Source organism: Cadophora gregata (genome assembly GCF_030347475.1).
Source record: "Cadophora gregata isolate MNR1 chromosome Unknown scaffold_7, whole genome shotgun sequence".
Taxonomy (NCBI): domain Eukaryota; kingdom Fungi; phylum Ascomycota; class Leotiomycetes; order Helotiales; family Ploettnerulaceae; genus Cadophora; species Cadophora gregata.
This window is the reverse complement of record NW_026695930.1, coordinates 2,216,237-2,229,403: the sequence shown is the minus strand read 5'-3', so window position 1 is coordinate 2,229,403 and position 13,167 is coordinate 2,216,237. Positions and strand designations below refer to the sequence as shown.

Here is a 13,167-nt window from a genome sequence, read left to right as displayed (position 1 = left end):
TACACAATTACAATTTATGATGAACGAAATCTGGGGCAGGAACAAGATAAATTACGCCCATTTGAGCTTCTTTCATAATCTTACGAATGGACGAGGCAGGAGTTGAAGTGGAACTTAAAGTGGAAAACATTACATCGATCGATGACTCTACTAAATTTGACCAAATGCTGCGTTGTGTTCATAATTGACAACTGTTCGAGCGTATTGAATAAATATTCTTCATAGTTTGTTTCCACATGTCCATCTAGTATCCAATCTTGCCATGAGATTGTTTCGAGTTTCGATTTCGAATCAATCAGGGTACGAACAGAGGCTACTGCAGGAACCTGGACACTGCGCCACTTCCAAGCAAAGATTGCAGAGGCCAAGATCCAATAGCCAATCTTGATCTGATTGAACCGAAGTGCCCAGAGGCCAGAGGGGCTCGATTTCGGACATTGATTCGATATAGGCTGTTTACGTCCTATGATATCTGGGTGAGTTCATCGCTCGAGGGTTCAGATCGCCTAGCCGTCCAGCCAGCGCTTTAGGTTCTCGAACCTTAGATTGAGTTCTCTTGGTACTGTGGTTTCTGATAGGCGGATCATATCTTGATAAGATACCCGTGGTGGAGCCTCCAAATCCGCTCCGTGCTCATCTGGCCAGATAGCGAGGTTACTTCGGTTACGCCGCATTCATACTGCGAACCAAGCTGCAAGAACAAGGGGATTTGACGGCGCGGAGATGAAGCCAATGTACGTCCTAAACCCATGTTTAGTTGGATCTTGGTCGCGATCCACCATCCCTGGACTCATTTATATGTCTGCTGCCGAACGGGTGGCGCACTTCTCTCCAGCACCGTTCCGATCACTCTTTCTCGCGGTCTCCTTGTTCTCGGATAATTGCAATGGCTCCTTTATTTAATCTTCTGGCAATTGCTGCTGCAGCACCACTGCTCATCTCCTCAGCCTTCGCCTCACCGGCTCAGACTTTCGAGGCAAAGTGCCTGGCGTTCCGGCCGGAGAACTACATCACCAACAGCTCCCGTACTGTGCTGGAATATGTGTCAAGCGGTACCACTCTGGCATTGACCGACAATGTTGCTTCCTGTGGACGTACTTCCCAAGCTGTCGCCACCAACTTGTGTCGTGTTGGCTTGTCCATTCCAACCTCTACCAAATCTAGCATCTCTTTCGAACTGTGGCTTCCTGAAACTTGGAGCGGAAGATTTCTGGGCACAGGAAATGGAGGTATAGATGGTTGCATACAATATGAGGGTGTGGCTTACGCAGCTCTCAATGGATTTGCTACGTTCGGTACCAACAGTACGTATTATTCTTCCCGACAATACCAGATTGACATCAGACATTGGGTCCTTGCCTATGTATCTCAATTTTTGATATTTGAGATATCGAAATCACCACAAACTAAACTTTCGTTCAGATGGCCACAACGGGACCACCGCCATCGACTTCATGAACAACGAGCAGGTTGCTATTGATTTCGCATGGAGATCGTAAGTCTCTCTGCTCTTCTTCACATCTCGGTCGTGGCTAACATATCACAGTCTCCATACTGGTACTGTTTCTGGCAAGAAACTGACCAAAATCTTCTACGGCAGGGAGCAGAAGAAATCCTACTTTCTTGGCTGTTCCCTCGGTGGTCGTATGGGTCTGAAAGCAGCCGAAAAGTTTCCGAAAGACTTTGATGGAATCGTTGCGGGGGCCCCAGCTGTTGACTTCAACAATTTAAACTCGTGGCGAGCATCGTTCTTCCCAATCACAGGTCCAATTGGGTCTCCCAATTTCATAACCGCTGCTATGTGGGGAGGCCTCATTCACAATGCTATCCTAGCACAGTGCGATCATCTCGATGGCGTCAGTGATGGCATCATTGAAGATGCATCAAAGTGCAACTTTGACCCTTACGCCATCCAATGTCAAGGGGATGCTGCCCCTCCTACCTGCCTCAACGCTGCTCAAATCTCCCAAGTCAAGAAGATATTTGCGCCTTACGTTGACGCTAAGAACAACATCATTTACCCAGGTATGCAGCCAGGGTCCGAAGCGTTGTCCGCCACAAGGCTCTATGCTGGTGTCCCATTTGCAAACTCAGATGAGTGGTTCAAGTATGTCGTGTACAATGACCCTTCCTGGAACGCATCCACCTACTCACTCTCCGACGCCGCCGAAGCCGAACGTCTCAACCCTGGAGATATCAAGACATACCCCCATTCGTTCAAGTCTTTCGCTGCCACTGGCGGAAAGATTCTCTCCTACCACGGACAACAAGACAACCAGATCACATCTTTCCAGAGCAATAGATTCTACGACCACCTTCTGAAGGAGACCCCACAGTCTCAGCTTGAAAAGTACTACCGTACATTCCGCATCAGTGGCATGAACCACTGTAACAGCGGACCTGGGGCTTGGGTATTTGGACAAGGTGGCGGGGCACCCAGTGTTGGCATTCCCTTTGAGAAGGAGAAGAACATTCTTGCTGCTATGGTAGCCTGGGTTGAGAAAGGGATTGCCCCCGAGACAATTGAGGGCACTAAGTTCATCGGCGATGCTGTCGCGAATGGTGTCAGTTTCACGAGACGTCACTGCCGATACCCCAAGAAGCAAGTTTTTACTGGAGGAGACCACACTCTAGCGGCGAACTGGCGCTGCGAATAGATAATTCTTAAACAATGCGAATGGATTTGTGCATTTAAAAGAAAGTAATTTTAGGATGCTGATAAACGCTCAAAGGTCTGTTAAGCAAAGCCTCCCATTCTGACCACTTGGATATCCATCCGTAGTCTTCACCTCCCACTTCTCACTTCCCACTGTCGTCCCAGCCCAGAACACACTCCACGGATCCCTCGTCCTCTTGATTTCTAGCAGCTTCTCATAGTGATCTTCATAGAAACTCCGCTGCCAATTGGGCTCACTTGGATCGCCCTCATTCAGGTAGTATTTGATGCTAGTGTTTTACACGTTATGTAGATAGCCCAGGTCTCACCAGTCTATGGCCGTATGTGTGAGGAATGTAGTTATCTGGCGATATAAAGGGGATGAAATTTTGCTGGAGAATTGACAATTGCTGTGCAGAACACTCCTTGTGCTGCTTTTCTGTGCTATAAACATAAGTGAAGAAGTGGAGGTTACCAAACTGCAGAGGTACTGGGCGAGTGTAGACAACATGGAACACCCGACATATCCAGACTGGAGCACCAGCAACACCAGCTGTGGAGGTGCTTACTAATCGCTTCTGCTGCTGCTGTTGTCCTGTTTCGGGCATTGCCGCAGTACACCGCTTTCATATCATCAACCTCCAGAAGAAGCAAACGGAGCTCGTCTTTTTTGCCATTATAATTTTCCATTATCTGACTTGAATTAAGTAGCAGAAGTCTAGCGCTTTTCAAAATGGCTCCAAAATCAAACACTTCTTCCGTGTGTGGCGACACGTATCTTGGTACTGCAAGTACAATCTAACCTAATCCTGCTCCATCATCAGCCCACTAACTCCAGCTAGATCGGACCAATGAAGTGCTACACGGTTACTCTCCGCGGCGGCCTCACAGACAAAGACAGCAACTGGCGCCTGTGGAACGCCGACATGAAAGTCTACCGTGACGGAGAAGGCAAGGGCGAAGATGAAGAGGAATGGGCATCCATTGACGACGAAATCATAAGCAAGATGGAGAGACGAAGGAAAGCTATCATATGGTTCTCGGTTTCGGAACCACTAAGAGAGAAATACCTCACTGATATGGGAGGGCGAGATAAGACGTCGGAAGATGTTATGAAGAGGTTGTTCGAGAATGTTGCGCCGGAGGGAACCAAATACGAGCCTCTCGAACCTCTGGTCGTTGAAGAGCATATGAGGGAATCTATACGGAAGGCGAGGGAGAAGAAGATATTGGAGAATTCTGCTAAAAGTAAGGAGAACGCATGATGGAACACCCCAGTGGTGCTGAAAAACAGGTCTCGGGTTGCGGGAAACTCCCAGCTATGAATTGGGCATTGCGTTTGGCACGGCTCGTTCTAGATCAATGGCCTTTCGCAGCCCCTTGCGTCCACCTTGTGGCACAATACCGTGGACTCACCACATATCAGTGGCATCTCCGGGTAGGTCTCGTGTCAACGTTACCGATTGGCATCCCGTGGGTTGGCCCTTTCTGCTCTCGGCCGCTTGAAAGGCGAACCCATGGAGAGCCAACTGGTACGTAAATCCTTGACAGACACGATGGCCAGCGCACTGTGAGCGACAAAGCGACTACCCTACAGCTATTTCACTGCGAACTCATATGTGTATATCTATGGATGCCAGCAATTCGCTATACGGCATTACGGATCTTGCTTCCGTGGGTGGTTTTTCTCCTTATTTTCGTACTCTCTGTGTATCAGAGTGAAAGTTATGGCCCTTCACAATTTTATCTATTGTTTCTTGGCCCAAATCGTCTCTTGAATGGATGATTTGTAGCCATTCAGCGGCTGGTGATAATGGTACAGAGAAAGAAGCAGGAGATGCATTAATCCATACGTCTCAATTGGCTTAGCATATTATTCCAGGCCCTGCAACCTGTCACCACCTGCCCAATAGAAAACTGATGCCATGTGCTCTGTGCAAGGGTCAGCACGCGAAGTATTCAGATATCGGGTTTACCCCAGGTGACATTCGCCTATCTGTAGATCTCGGCAGTTCTCCCGACATATCCAACCCGACATCCGCTCCGATGATGATCTCATAACACAAATACTCCCCAGGTAAGTGTAGATCCTATAACATGTCTAGAAGTCTATATATCAATGCAAGACTCTGCCAAGTGAATTATCTATCTCTAATTGAGCTTAATTGACTCAAGGGATTCTATGATCTGTTTGTTTAATCCATATTAGGTCTATCAACTATATCGCCGCCATGTCAGACCCGAACAACCCAAATATCAAAAGCAGAGATACGCCCCAGTGGGGACTCTATCAACGCGAGCTATTCTGGAAAGACAACAATGGAGAAGTCGCTCCATTCAGCACCGATCCAGGTGATCTAGAAGATCTCGCTAAGAGAAGTCTGACAATCGGAGGCTGGTAGGCCATCTTCCCCTCTTCAATCAAGCACATTCTAACATTCTCAGGTACTACGCCTCTTCCAATGCAGGACAATCCTACACTCATCTCGCCAACCGTCAAGCATTTTACAGACATCGTATAATCCCCAGGATGCTTGTGGACACCAATGAGCGGGACACAGCTACCACCATCTTTGGGCACAAAGTCAGTGCTCCGATAGGATTTGCACCCATCGGCATAAACAAGATCTACCATCCACTCGGCGAGCTCCCAGTTGCCAAAGTCGCCGCTGAACTGAACCTACCATACTGTCTCTCAACAGCAGGCTCAACAGCCATCGAAGATGTTGGAGAAGCGAACGGGAATGGACCGAGATTCTTCCAGCTGTATATGCCGCACGATGATGAGCTCACAATTTCTCTTCTTAAGAGAGCACATGACAGCGGCTTCACAGCGTGTATCCTAACCCTCGACACATGGCAACTCGGCTGGCGACACCACGATGCCGCCGAGTCCAACTACGCATTCTACCACGGCATCGGCGCCGACCTAGGCCTCTCGGACCCAGTCTTCCAAAAGCGACTCGAAGAAGCAGGCATCGATCCCGTGAAACAACCAAACGTAGCTGGCGCAATGTGGATCGACAATGTCTGGCACGGGCGAGCATGGAGCTGGGAGAAGATGCCGTGGTTGATGGAGAAGTGGAGGGAGATTAGTGGTGGGAAACCGTTTTGCTTGAAGGGGATACAGAGCGTGGAGGATGCGAGGAGGGCGGTGGAGTTGGGCGTTGATGGGATTGTGGTTAGTAATCATGCTGGGAGGCAGGTGGATGGGGCGGTTGCGAGTTTGGATGCTTTGGAGAAGATTGTTGCTGGTGAGTATCTGCTACTATGCCCCTCTACAATTTATAATCATTATCTGGTCAAGATAGCTGATGAGAAACAGCGGTCGGTGACAAAACATACATCATGTTCGACTCCGGTATTCGTTCAGCAGCAGATGTATTCAAGGCCCTTGCCCTCGGCGCGAAGTTCGTCTTTGTAGGCCGGCTCTGGGTCTGGGGACTGAGCATCAAAGGCGAATTGGGAGTCCGTCATGTCATGAAGAGTTTGCTTGCCGATTTTGACATCTTGATGAATGTTGCGGGCTTTCAGAACGTGGATCAGATCACGAGAGAAAGTCTGGATAGTTTGCCGAATTCGGCGGCGATGATTGCGGAGAAGAGTAGGTTGTAATTGTCAAGTCTGTTGGATTGTGATATATTTCTATGAATAGTGTTGTAATTTGATGTACAGTTCTGTAAATAACAGCCTTCTCCTAGTCGTGATCTTCTGATGGGGCCAGATCTTGTGAGTACCCAAAAACTAACGGGGGGCATTGTCGTGCAAATTCTTCTCTTTCAAGAGTGTGCAAAAGCTTAGCGATTAATCTGTTGGAGGAATAGAAAGAAGCCAAACTCGCAAGCATTCATAGAAGCCTGGTTTATCCTTGCAAAGATTGAGTAAAAGCATTCAAGTCTATTTATATTGTACCTTTTTGGGTATCAAAGAACTTCGCTTCACATAGGCGAACACGTGACTCTTTCATGTTAAGGAGAGTGTAAGATATTTTTGGATGGACTTCTGGGGATGAAAATTTGCCAACCTTCTCGCAAGAAGTAGTTTTGTGTAACTTCGGAGTGACTTGAAATATTTTAGGAATCAACCTCTTTCTATTCAGCTTAACTCATTGGATGATCAAGAGTTCTGAATCTATTTCACCGGGTTTATCATGATTCCCAAACCAGGGATCCCTCTTCAGGCTTTGGTCGTACAGGATCAAAAATACAGCAATTTAATATGCGATCAATTTTTTGTTCTCGTGAGTATTAAATGATTGGTAATTTATGCTATCTGGCTTCTATGCTTGTCCGTTGCAGCTGTCTACTACACTCAACGCATCTCAAAACTCTTTCTCATTTAAGTTGTTTCTGTCAAACTTCACTACTGTTAGACTGCATTTAAATTTCAACCATATCCACAAATCCGGTATACGTTGGCCAAGGACTAGTCTACTCCCTTCATCCTCTATTCAACTAGAATTCAAAGATGTGCAACTTCAGAAGACGACGACAAAAAATGGCAACTAGTTCTCGGAGACTCGGGCACGAACTGTACACAATTCTTATCACCCGGATCCAAAAGATCCGCCTATCATGCCAAACTCTGCGGATTCAACACAGCCTGAACCGCAGTGGAAATGCCAAAACAGGCGTCTAGATGACACGGCCTTTCCAGTAGCATCCCCTCCCATGTGCGGTAGCTGCACCAAGCAATATGGAGATCAGCAAAAGGCAAATGAAAAGCAAAGAAAGGGGCAGAACAAGAAGGATAAGGAGGGTAGAAAGAGACAAGAGAAGGCTGCTAAAGCTTCTCGGGGGCAGAAGGAGAAACTTGACAGGGAAGAGAGAGAAGCAGAGGAATAAGAGGTAAGGGCGCGGCGCAGATGTCATCTTGTGCCTGGCAGAGCCCTCTATTCTGTTTGGATACTAGGAGAGTGTTTGTAGTTTGTTTTGGTTTAGTTGTTTTCTTGCTTGGTTTACTTCGTTTTTCGTGCTGTGTATTGGTGGTTTTGCAGAAGGAGTTAGGGTTCTTACGTCACTGAGCTTCCTACATTTGTTGATTCTTTAATGTCGTTGGGTTTTGTACATCATATAATCTCAAGTGGTTTATTGAGTTCTATTCAAACCATTTTCCCTCATGCACAACGACCCAAAGTGGAACAGCTGAGAATCGTCCTGCCAGCATGCTCTTCAATGTTTCGTTACACACTGTGGTGAGCACAAGCAGATGGTCTTAGCTCCTGGCATAGGCCGATTACTCCTCTAGGTTGGAAACATCGTGACGGAAATAGGAGACCTGGTTTTGTTCCATGCTGTGAGATTTTGGAACTTAGAAGCTAGAATTACGACTTACACGGCATTTTTTGATTTGTTTACTTTCAGAGCCTTCTTTTGCACGTGAATCGCCACTTTCTTTGTGAGCAGACATCACAAGCCGCCATGACGCAAGAATTATCCTTGCCCCCTTTATTATAGATACTTCCATATCTATTCATAACGATTCAATACTTTCGGAACTCGAATCATCAGCTCTATTTATATAATAAACGGTTGAGGTATGAAAGAACTCTATATATGGCTTTAAGCGCGTTTGTGGGCAAACTTTGATTGGGCGTTTTTTTGGTTTTCACATTAATTCCGAGATACAGAAAAGTCGGATCTCAGCCCTTGGCAATGGTTCAGTAATTGATCGTTCTCGTGCATCAGTACCCTTGAATGAACTGTGAAGGAAGTTTTCCGGTAGGCAAGCATGCCAGTCTCTACTTCAAGTTCTTGAACGTCGATGTTATAAAGCTGTCAGATTCAAGCTCGGTAACCAGGATCTGGCTGAGGCAGCATATAGGGTTGTGCTGGGTACCGCCTTGATTTTTCAAGCGAGCTCGGCGCAAATTCTATGGTACATGTAATCTTTATCAGAAGGCACAGCATTCCAAACCTCAACTTCAATTGCGCAGATTAAACGTGAGATTAATCCAAGATCCAGAGACTAAGTGATCTTTTTCTGGGTGAGCACCTCCAGAGGGTGTGCGCCGAGGTTTCTCTGGATCGAGGTGATGTGACTCGAAGTGCTACAGAAAAGTGCGAAGAGTTAGGTAATGTGTCAGATGTATTCGAAGTGCGCCTGATGTCGGATACGGGTGACATTAAGATGAGGAAACACGCGAAGAGTGCTGGGAACTATGTTCTAAGAATTGAGTGTACTTGAATAAATGGAGGAAGTATCGGGAATAAGCATATCTTTGCTTGTCAATACAAACTTATACAGCTCTTCCTCGTCCAGGCCTTTATCTCTGTCAGCTTTACTGCATTAATTACAGCTCCCACATGGACTCCTTCCGTCCTTCTCTCCAATTCAGAGTTTACTCGCAATCCAGCTCTTAATCAACTTCGCCGTCTCCCCCTCATCCTTCTCCTTATACCCCAATTGCAAATCTATATTCGGCTGATCATGATACTCCCCCTTCACAATCATCATCTCCACCCTTCCCTTCCCCGCTTTCCCATTCCCACTCCCATTCCCACTCCCATTCCCACCCCAATTCCCATCCCCCTCCCCCCTCCCACCCTCAACCCCCCTCCTCAACTTCCCCTCAAACTCCACAATCCCATCCCTCAGTACCTCCTCACTCCCACACACAACAAAAACCTCATCCACACCCAACCCCCGCCACCACTCCTCCGGCGCCCTCAAAGCCTCATTATAAAAATCCTTCTTCCCCTCATGCGGCCAGAGACACTCCAGAAACGCACCACTCCACTTCTTGCCCCCCGGTTGGGAAACACAGTCTTTGAATTCATTCTCCTGAAACGAGGGCGCGGAAGTATCGAAACTGACCCACGGGGAGATCAACACGAGGCCTAAGAAGGGGGCAGGGAGGTCAACGCGCGGGATGGTAGGCGAGGGGTGAGGGTGGTTGATGTGAGAGAGGAGGGAGAGGGCGAGGTTGGCGCCGGCGGAGTCGCCTGTGAGGATTATGTTTTGGGGGGAGAGGTGGAGGGTTTGCGTGAGGTGGTTGGTGAGGAGGGAGGCCTGTTGGAGTTACCGGGGGTAGGGGGCGCCCGGGGAGAGGTCTGTGATTAGGGAGTTTAGTTTTTTGGAATTGTGAAGTGAGGGAAGAGAAAGAGAAAGATGGGAATGTGTAGTGTAGTTGAGGGGAGGGGAGGGAGGTACGTACCGTAGGCGAGGAAGAGGCAGGAGGCAGATTTGCCGGCTGAGGTGAGGGAGGTGATTACTTGGAACATGAACTCGATCATGAATTCTGAGGCGGGGAGGACGTAGCCGCCTCCTGGAGCATATATCGTTAGTACATCAACATATATTGCGAAAATGGGTGTGTTTGATAGGAAGGAAACGTACCGTGGAAGTTCAACACGATTTTCTCGGCATTGCTGTCACCGATCCAATGGGCTCGTGTTCCATCTGAGAGGATCTCGCTTTTGGGAGTCTGGCCTCTTCGCTTACAGACGAGCTCATAGGCGTCGTCTGTTGGTGGTGAGATGAGGCTATTTGACTTGTGTCAGTGTACAGACAGATATATGAATTCAATTCTTCAAAGTTTTCCAGCTGCAAGCTTCTCTCTCATGAACCATATCTCAATGAGACAAGTTGCCACCATGCAGGAAGAAAAGTATTCCATCTCTCCACTCTTCGCTCCATGCTTTCCGCCCCCGAGCAGCTCATTCCGCAGCAACAGGTTAGAACTTGAAAAACACAACAAAGAAGAGAAGCAAGACCTTGCTTTGACGGTTACGTCTAAATCAAAAGATTTGTGTGAAATGGAGAAACCTACTGCTGCTGTCTCGCCGACGTCCTCGCCACAACATTCCTCAACCCAGTAAGCGCCACAAAGCGGTAATAACTCTGCGGTCTCCTATCCTTCGCTTTCCAAACCCCCGTGAAGAGGGCGAGGACCGTGCTAGCCACTGTATGTTCAATCAGTCTCTAAGTTCATCAAACATCGCGGATGTAATGTAAACAATTAAGTCCCCGCCTCAGCCTATCATTTGGACTATTGGGACAGATTGTTTGATTGTCTTTTGACTAGGGAGAGGAGTGGAATAGAATGGGAAGCAAAGGAGAGGGAGATGGGAAATCAGACATACAAACCCCCACAATAGCAGGCAACAGATCCAATTTCTCCAATACAGAAAGATCGGCAACGGTGGCTTTCTGGCTGTGGTATGAAGAGCCTTTAGTCCCGCTCTTGGGGTCTACTGTTTTTTTGGTCGTCATGTTGCCTTTTTCTTCTCTTCCGTATGCTGTGGTTCCTGTCCGTTCCGTGTCGTTGAATCGCCAATTATCCTGGTTTGTAATTACAATATTACTCTGCTGTTCCTGGGGAAGTGTAATTTGACCTTTAAGCGTGAGGATGAAGCTGGATCGATAGATGTTTTTTTGTTCTTGATATTCCGCGCCGTTCCGAGCAACCTCTGACCTCCAAAATCTAATCTGAGCAATTCCGTGCCGTTCCAGAAAATCCAATTGTCGCCTTGATTGTCGCTCAATTATTCCAGGAAAGAACCAAGGGAGGTACGAAGTACATCAACCCGTACTTAAACAAATACACCTCTACTCTCAACGCTCAGCGCATGCATGTGTGAGAGGGGAGAGCTGGCTAGTCTCTCTACCTAGGCAGCTAGGTAGTCTGAGCACCTTACCTAGGTACCTCTCCCGCTCTCGTAGCAGTCAATAGTCCTGCGTGGTGTGGAGTTGTGCCGAGGTTGGAATTCTATTGGTGGTTGAGGTTGGTTGACGTTGGACTTGATTGAGATTGAGAAGCGAGGAGTGAGAATGAGGGAGAGGGAGAGTGTGGGAGAGGGAGTGGGATGGTGGGCTTGATCTTGACGGGGCAGGGGTTCCCCGCACCGCATCGCAGTGTGAGAGACGGACGCCGAGGTGTGATGAGGTGAGATGAGAGATGATGGATGAGAGATGATGAGAAGGGTGATGAGTGATAAAGTAGGTAGGATACGGTGATTATGATGCAAAAAGATACTTGATGAAAATCGATTTTTTTTGTTGGTGGTGTTGCACGTGTGAGCTGATGATGAAGAAGAAGAAGAAGAAGAAGAAGAAGAAGAAGAAGAAGAAGAAGAAGCATAGGTACCTTTCCTTTCCTTTCCTTTCCTTTCCTTTACCCCCCGCGCGAAACAAACGAATATCTCTTGCCTCAGCTTTCTCATCTGATCCTGCTCAACGCAGCTCCCGCAGGAAGTCAGCATGGCTTGCTTCCCTATCGCATCAATCGCATCGCATCGGATCGGAAACAGTACGAGCATAAGCTCAAATCACTCACTGGGCCGGCCCGAGTCCTTATCGATACCGAGTCCGACGTTCCTCCTGCCTTGCCATACCTCTTCAATTTCAGGTGAAGCCGTGCCGTGAGCGAACGAGGCCCGTGGCACCGACGCACCGAACATGCCAGCCTACCTACCTACCTTACCTCAACTTCCACCACTGATCTCAGGAAGGAAGACATGCCTGCTGGACGTGTACGCAGCTATATCAAACAATCAATTAACAACTTGAAATTCTCTTTATTCCAGCTTCTTTTCCTTCCAGCTTATAACACACGATCTTGAACTTCCTAGCTTACTCTCTCGCCACTGCAGTGCAGACATTCGTGATTGGTAAGTGGTTGGTTGATCCTCAAGCGGTCCTGATACTGTCACTGTCACTGGGTTTCCCTAACCGCGCGCTAAATCCCATCTTCCAACAAACCAACAAAAACCAGCGAACGGGGAATTTGTGACTGTGACAGCGGGAGGGGGAATATACATGAAACGCGTGGTTGAGACCATTCAGATTGGAGGGACGGATGACTGATGGGTGATGGGTGATGGGTGATGGGTGATGGGTGATGGGTGATGGGTGATGGGTGAGGATAAGCTATGACTGATGATAAGGAATAATAAGTGATAATGGGAAAGGCACAGTACTGTAATAATGTGTCTCGTATCGTGCTCTAAGAGGCTTCCCTCCACGTGAGATAGACTTCAGGACAGCCAGAACGACTTAATATACCTAGGTACCTTCACAGCCCAAACAAATATGCGGTGAACGATGCAGGAAGAGAGTCATGGAAAAGAATCATGGAAACGAATACATATGGCTGACCTATTGGATACCGTGGCCTGCTTGAGGAAATACTTCCAAAAGCGAGAGCAACGAGAGAAGCGAATCACAGCCTGCATGAATCTGCCAGTGAGATGTTTTCAGAAAATACCTACCTACCTAGGTACCTTAGTCGCAAACGAGTCGAAACGACAACTGGACATGATGCACTCACTACAGCAAACATTGCCTAAGGTTATCTGAGAAACCACAAGTAATTTTACAGTACAGTAAAAGAACTTCCAAGACTCAGGATACATTCCGCAGTTAAGGCCTGACCGATACTTCCCTCTCTCTCCTGATTTCAGGGCTGACTGAGGACTAATGTGAAGCTACTGCAGCACCAGTCACGGACTACCACCTGGGCAGGCACAGTTGGGATGGGATGATGAGTTGTAGGTAACTAACATGTAACC

The 13,167-nt window shown here is 47.7% G+C and overlaps 5 protein-coding genes across 5 annotated transcripts; 4 read left to right on the top strand and 1 right to left on the bottom strand.

The window, feature by feature from the left end:
- Positions 1-376: 376 nt before the first annotated feature.
- On the top strand, positions 377-2,657 carry ONS95_013496 (uncharacterized protein; the record flags this gene model as incomplete). The annotated part of the gene is made up of 2 exons (XM_058507148.1): positions 377-1,495; positions 1,547-2,657. The coding sequence occupies exons 1-2, from the start codon at positions 1,455-1,457 to the stop codon at positions 2,655-2,657; spliced, it is 1,152 nt and encodes a 383-aa protein (XP_058357879.1). The 5' UTR covers positions 377-1,454.
- A 732-nt stretch (positions 2,658-3,389) lies between these two features.
- On the top strand, positions 3,390-3,921 carry ONS95_013495 (uncharacterized protein; the record flags this gene model as incomplete). Its single annotated transcript, XM_058507147.1, has 2 exons — positions 3,390-3,443; positions 3,499-3,921. 2 exons carry the CDS (start codon positions 3,390-3,392, stop codon positions 3,919-3,921), a joined length of 477 nt encoding a protein of 158 aa, XP_058357878.1.
- Positions 3,922-4,887: 966 nt separating this feature from the next.
- On the top strand, positions 4,888-6,271 carry ONS95_013494 (uncharacterized protein; the record flags this gene model as incomplete). The annotated part of the gene is made up of 3 exons (XM_058507146.1): positions 4,888-5,054; positions 5,102-5,910; positions 5,982-6,271. The coding sequence occupies 3 exons, from the start codon at positions 4,888-4,890 to the stop codon at positions 6,269-6,271; spliced, it is 1,266 nt and encodes a 421-aa protein (XP_058357877.1).
- A 959-nt stretch (positions 6,272-7,230) lies between these two features.
- On the top strand, positions 7,231-7,500 carry ONS95_013493 (uncharacterized protein; the record flags this gene model as incomplete). The annotated part of the gene is made up of 1 exon (XM_058507145.1): positions 7,231-7,500. The coding sequence occupies one exon, from the start codon at positions 7,231-7,233 to the stop codon at positions 7,498-7,500; it is 270 nt and encodes an 89-aa protein (XP_058357876.1).
- A 1,306-nt stretch (positions 7,501-8,806) lies between these two features.
- ONS95_013492 (uncharacterized protein) lies at positions 8,807-10,870 on the bottom strand (the record flags this gene model as incomplete). The annotated part of the gene is made up of 5 exons (XM_058507144.1): positions 8,807-9,600; positions 9,813-9,923; positions 9,995-10,140; positions 10,428-10,560; positions 10,741-10,870. 5 exons carry the CDS (start codon positions 10,868-10,870, stop codon positions 8,990-8,992), a joined length of 1,131 nt encoding a protein of 376 aa, XP_058357875.1. The 3' UTR covers positions 8,807-8,989.
- Positions 10,871-13,167: the final 2,297 nt, after the last annotated feature.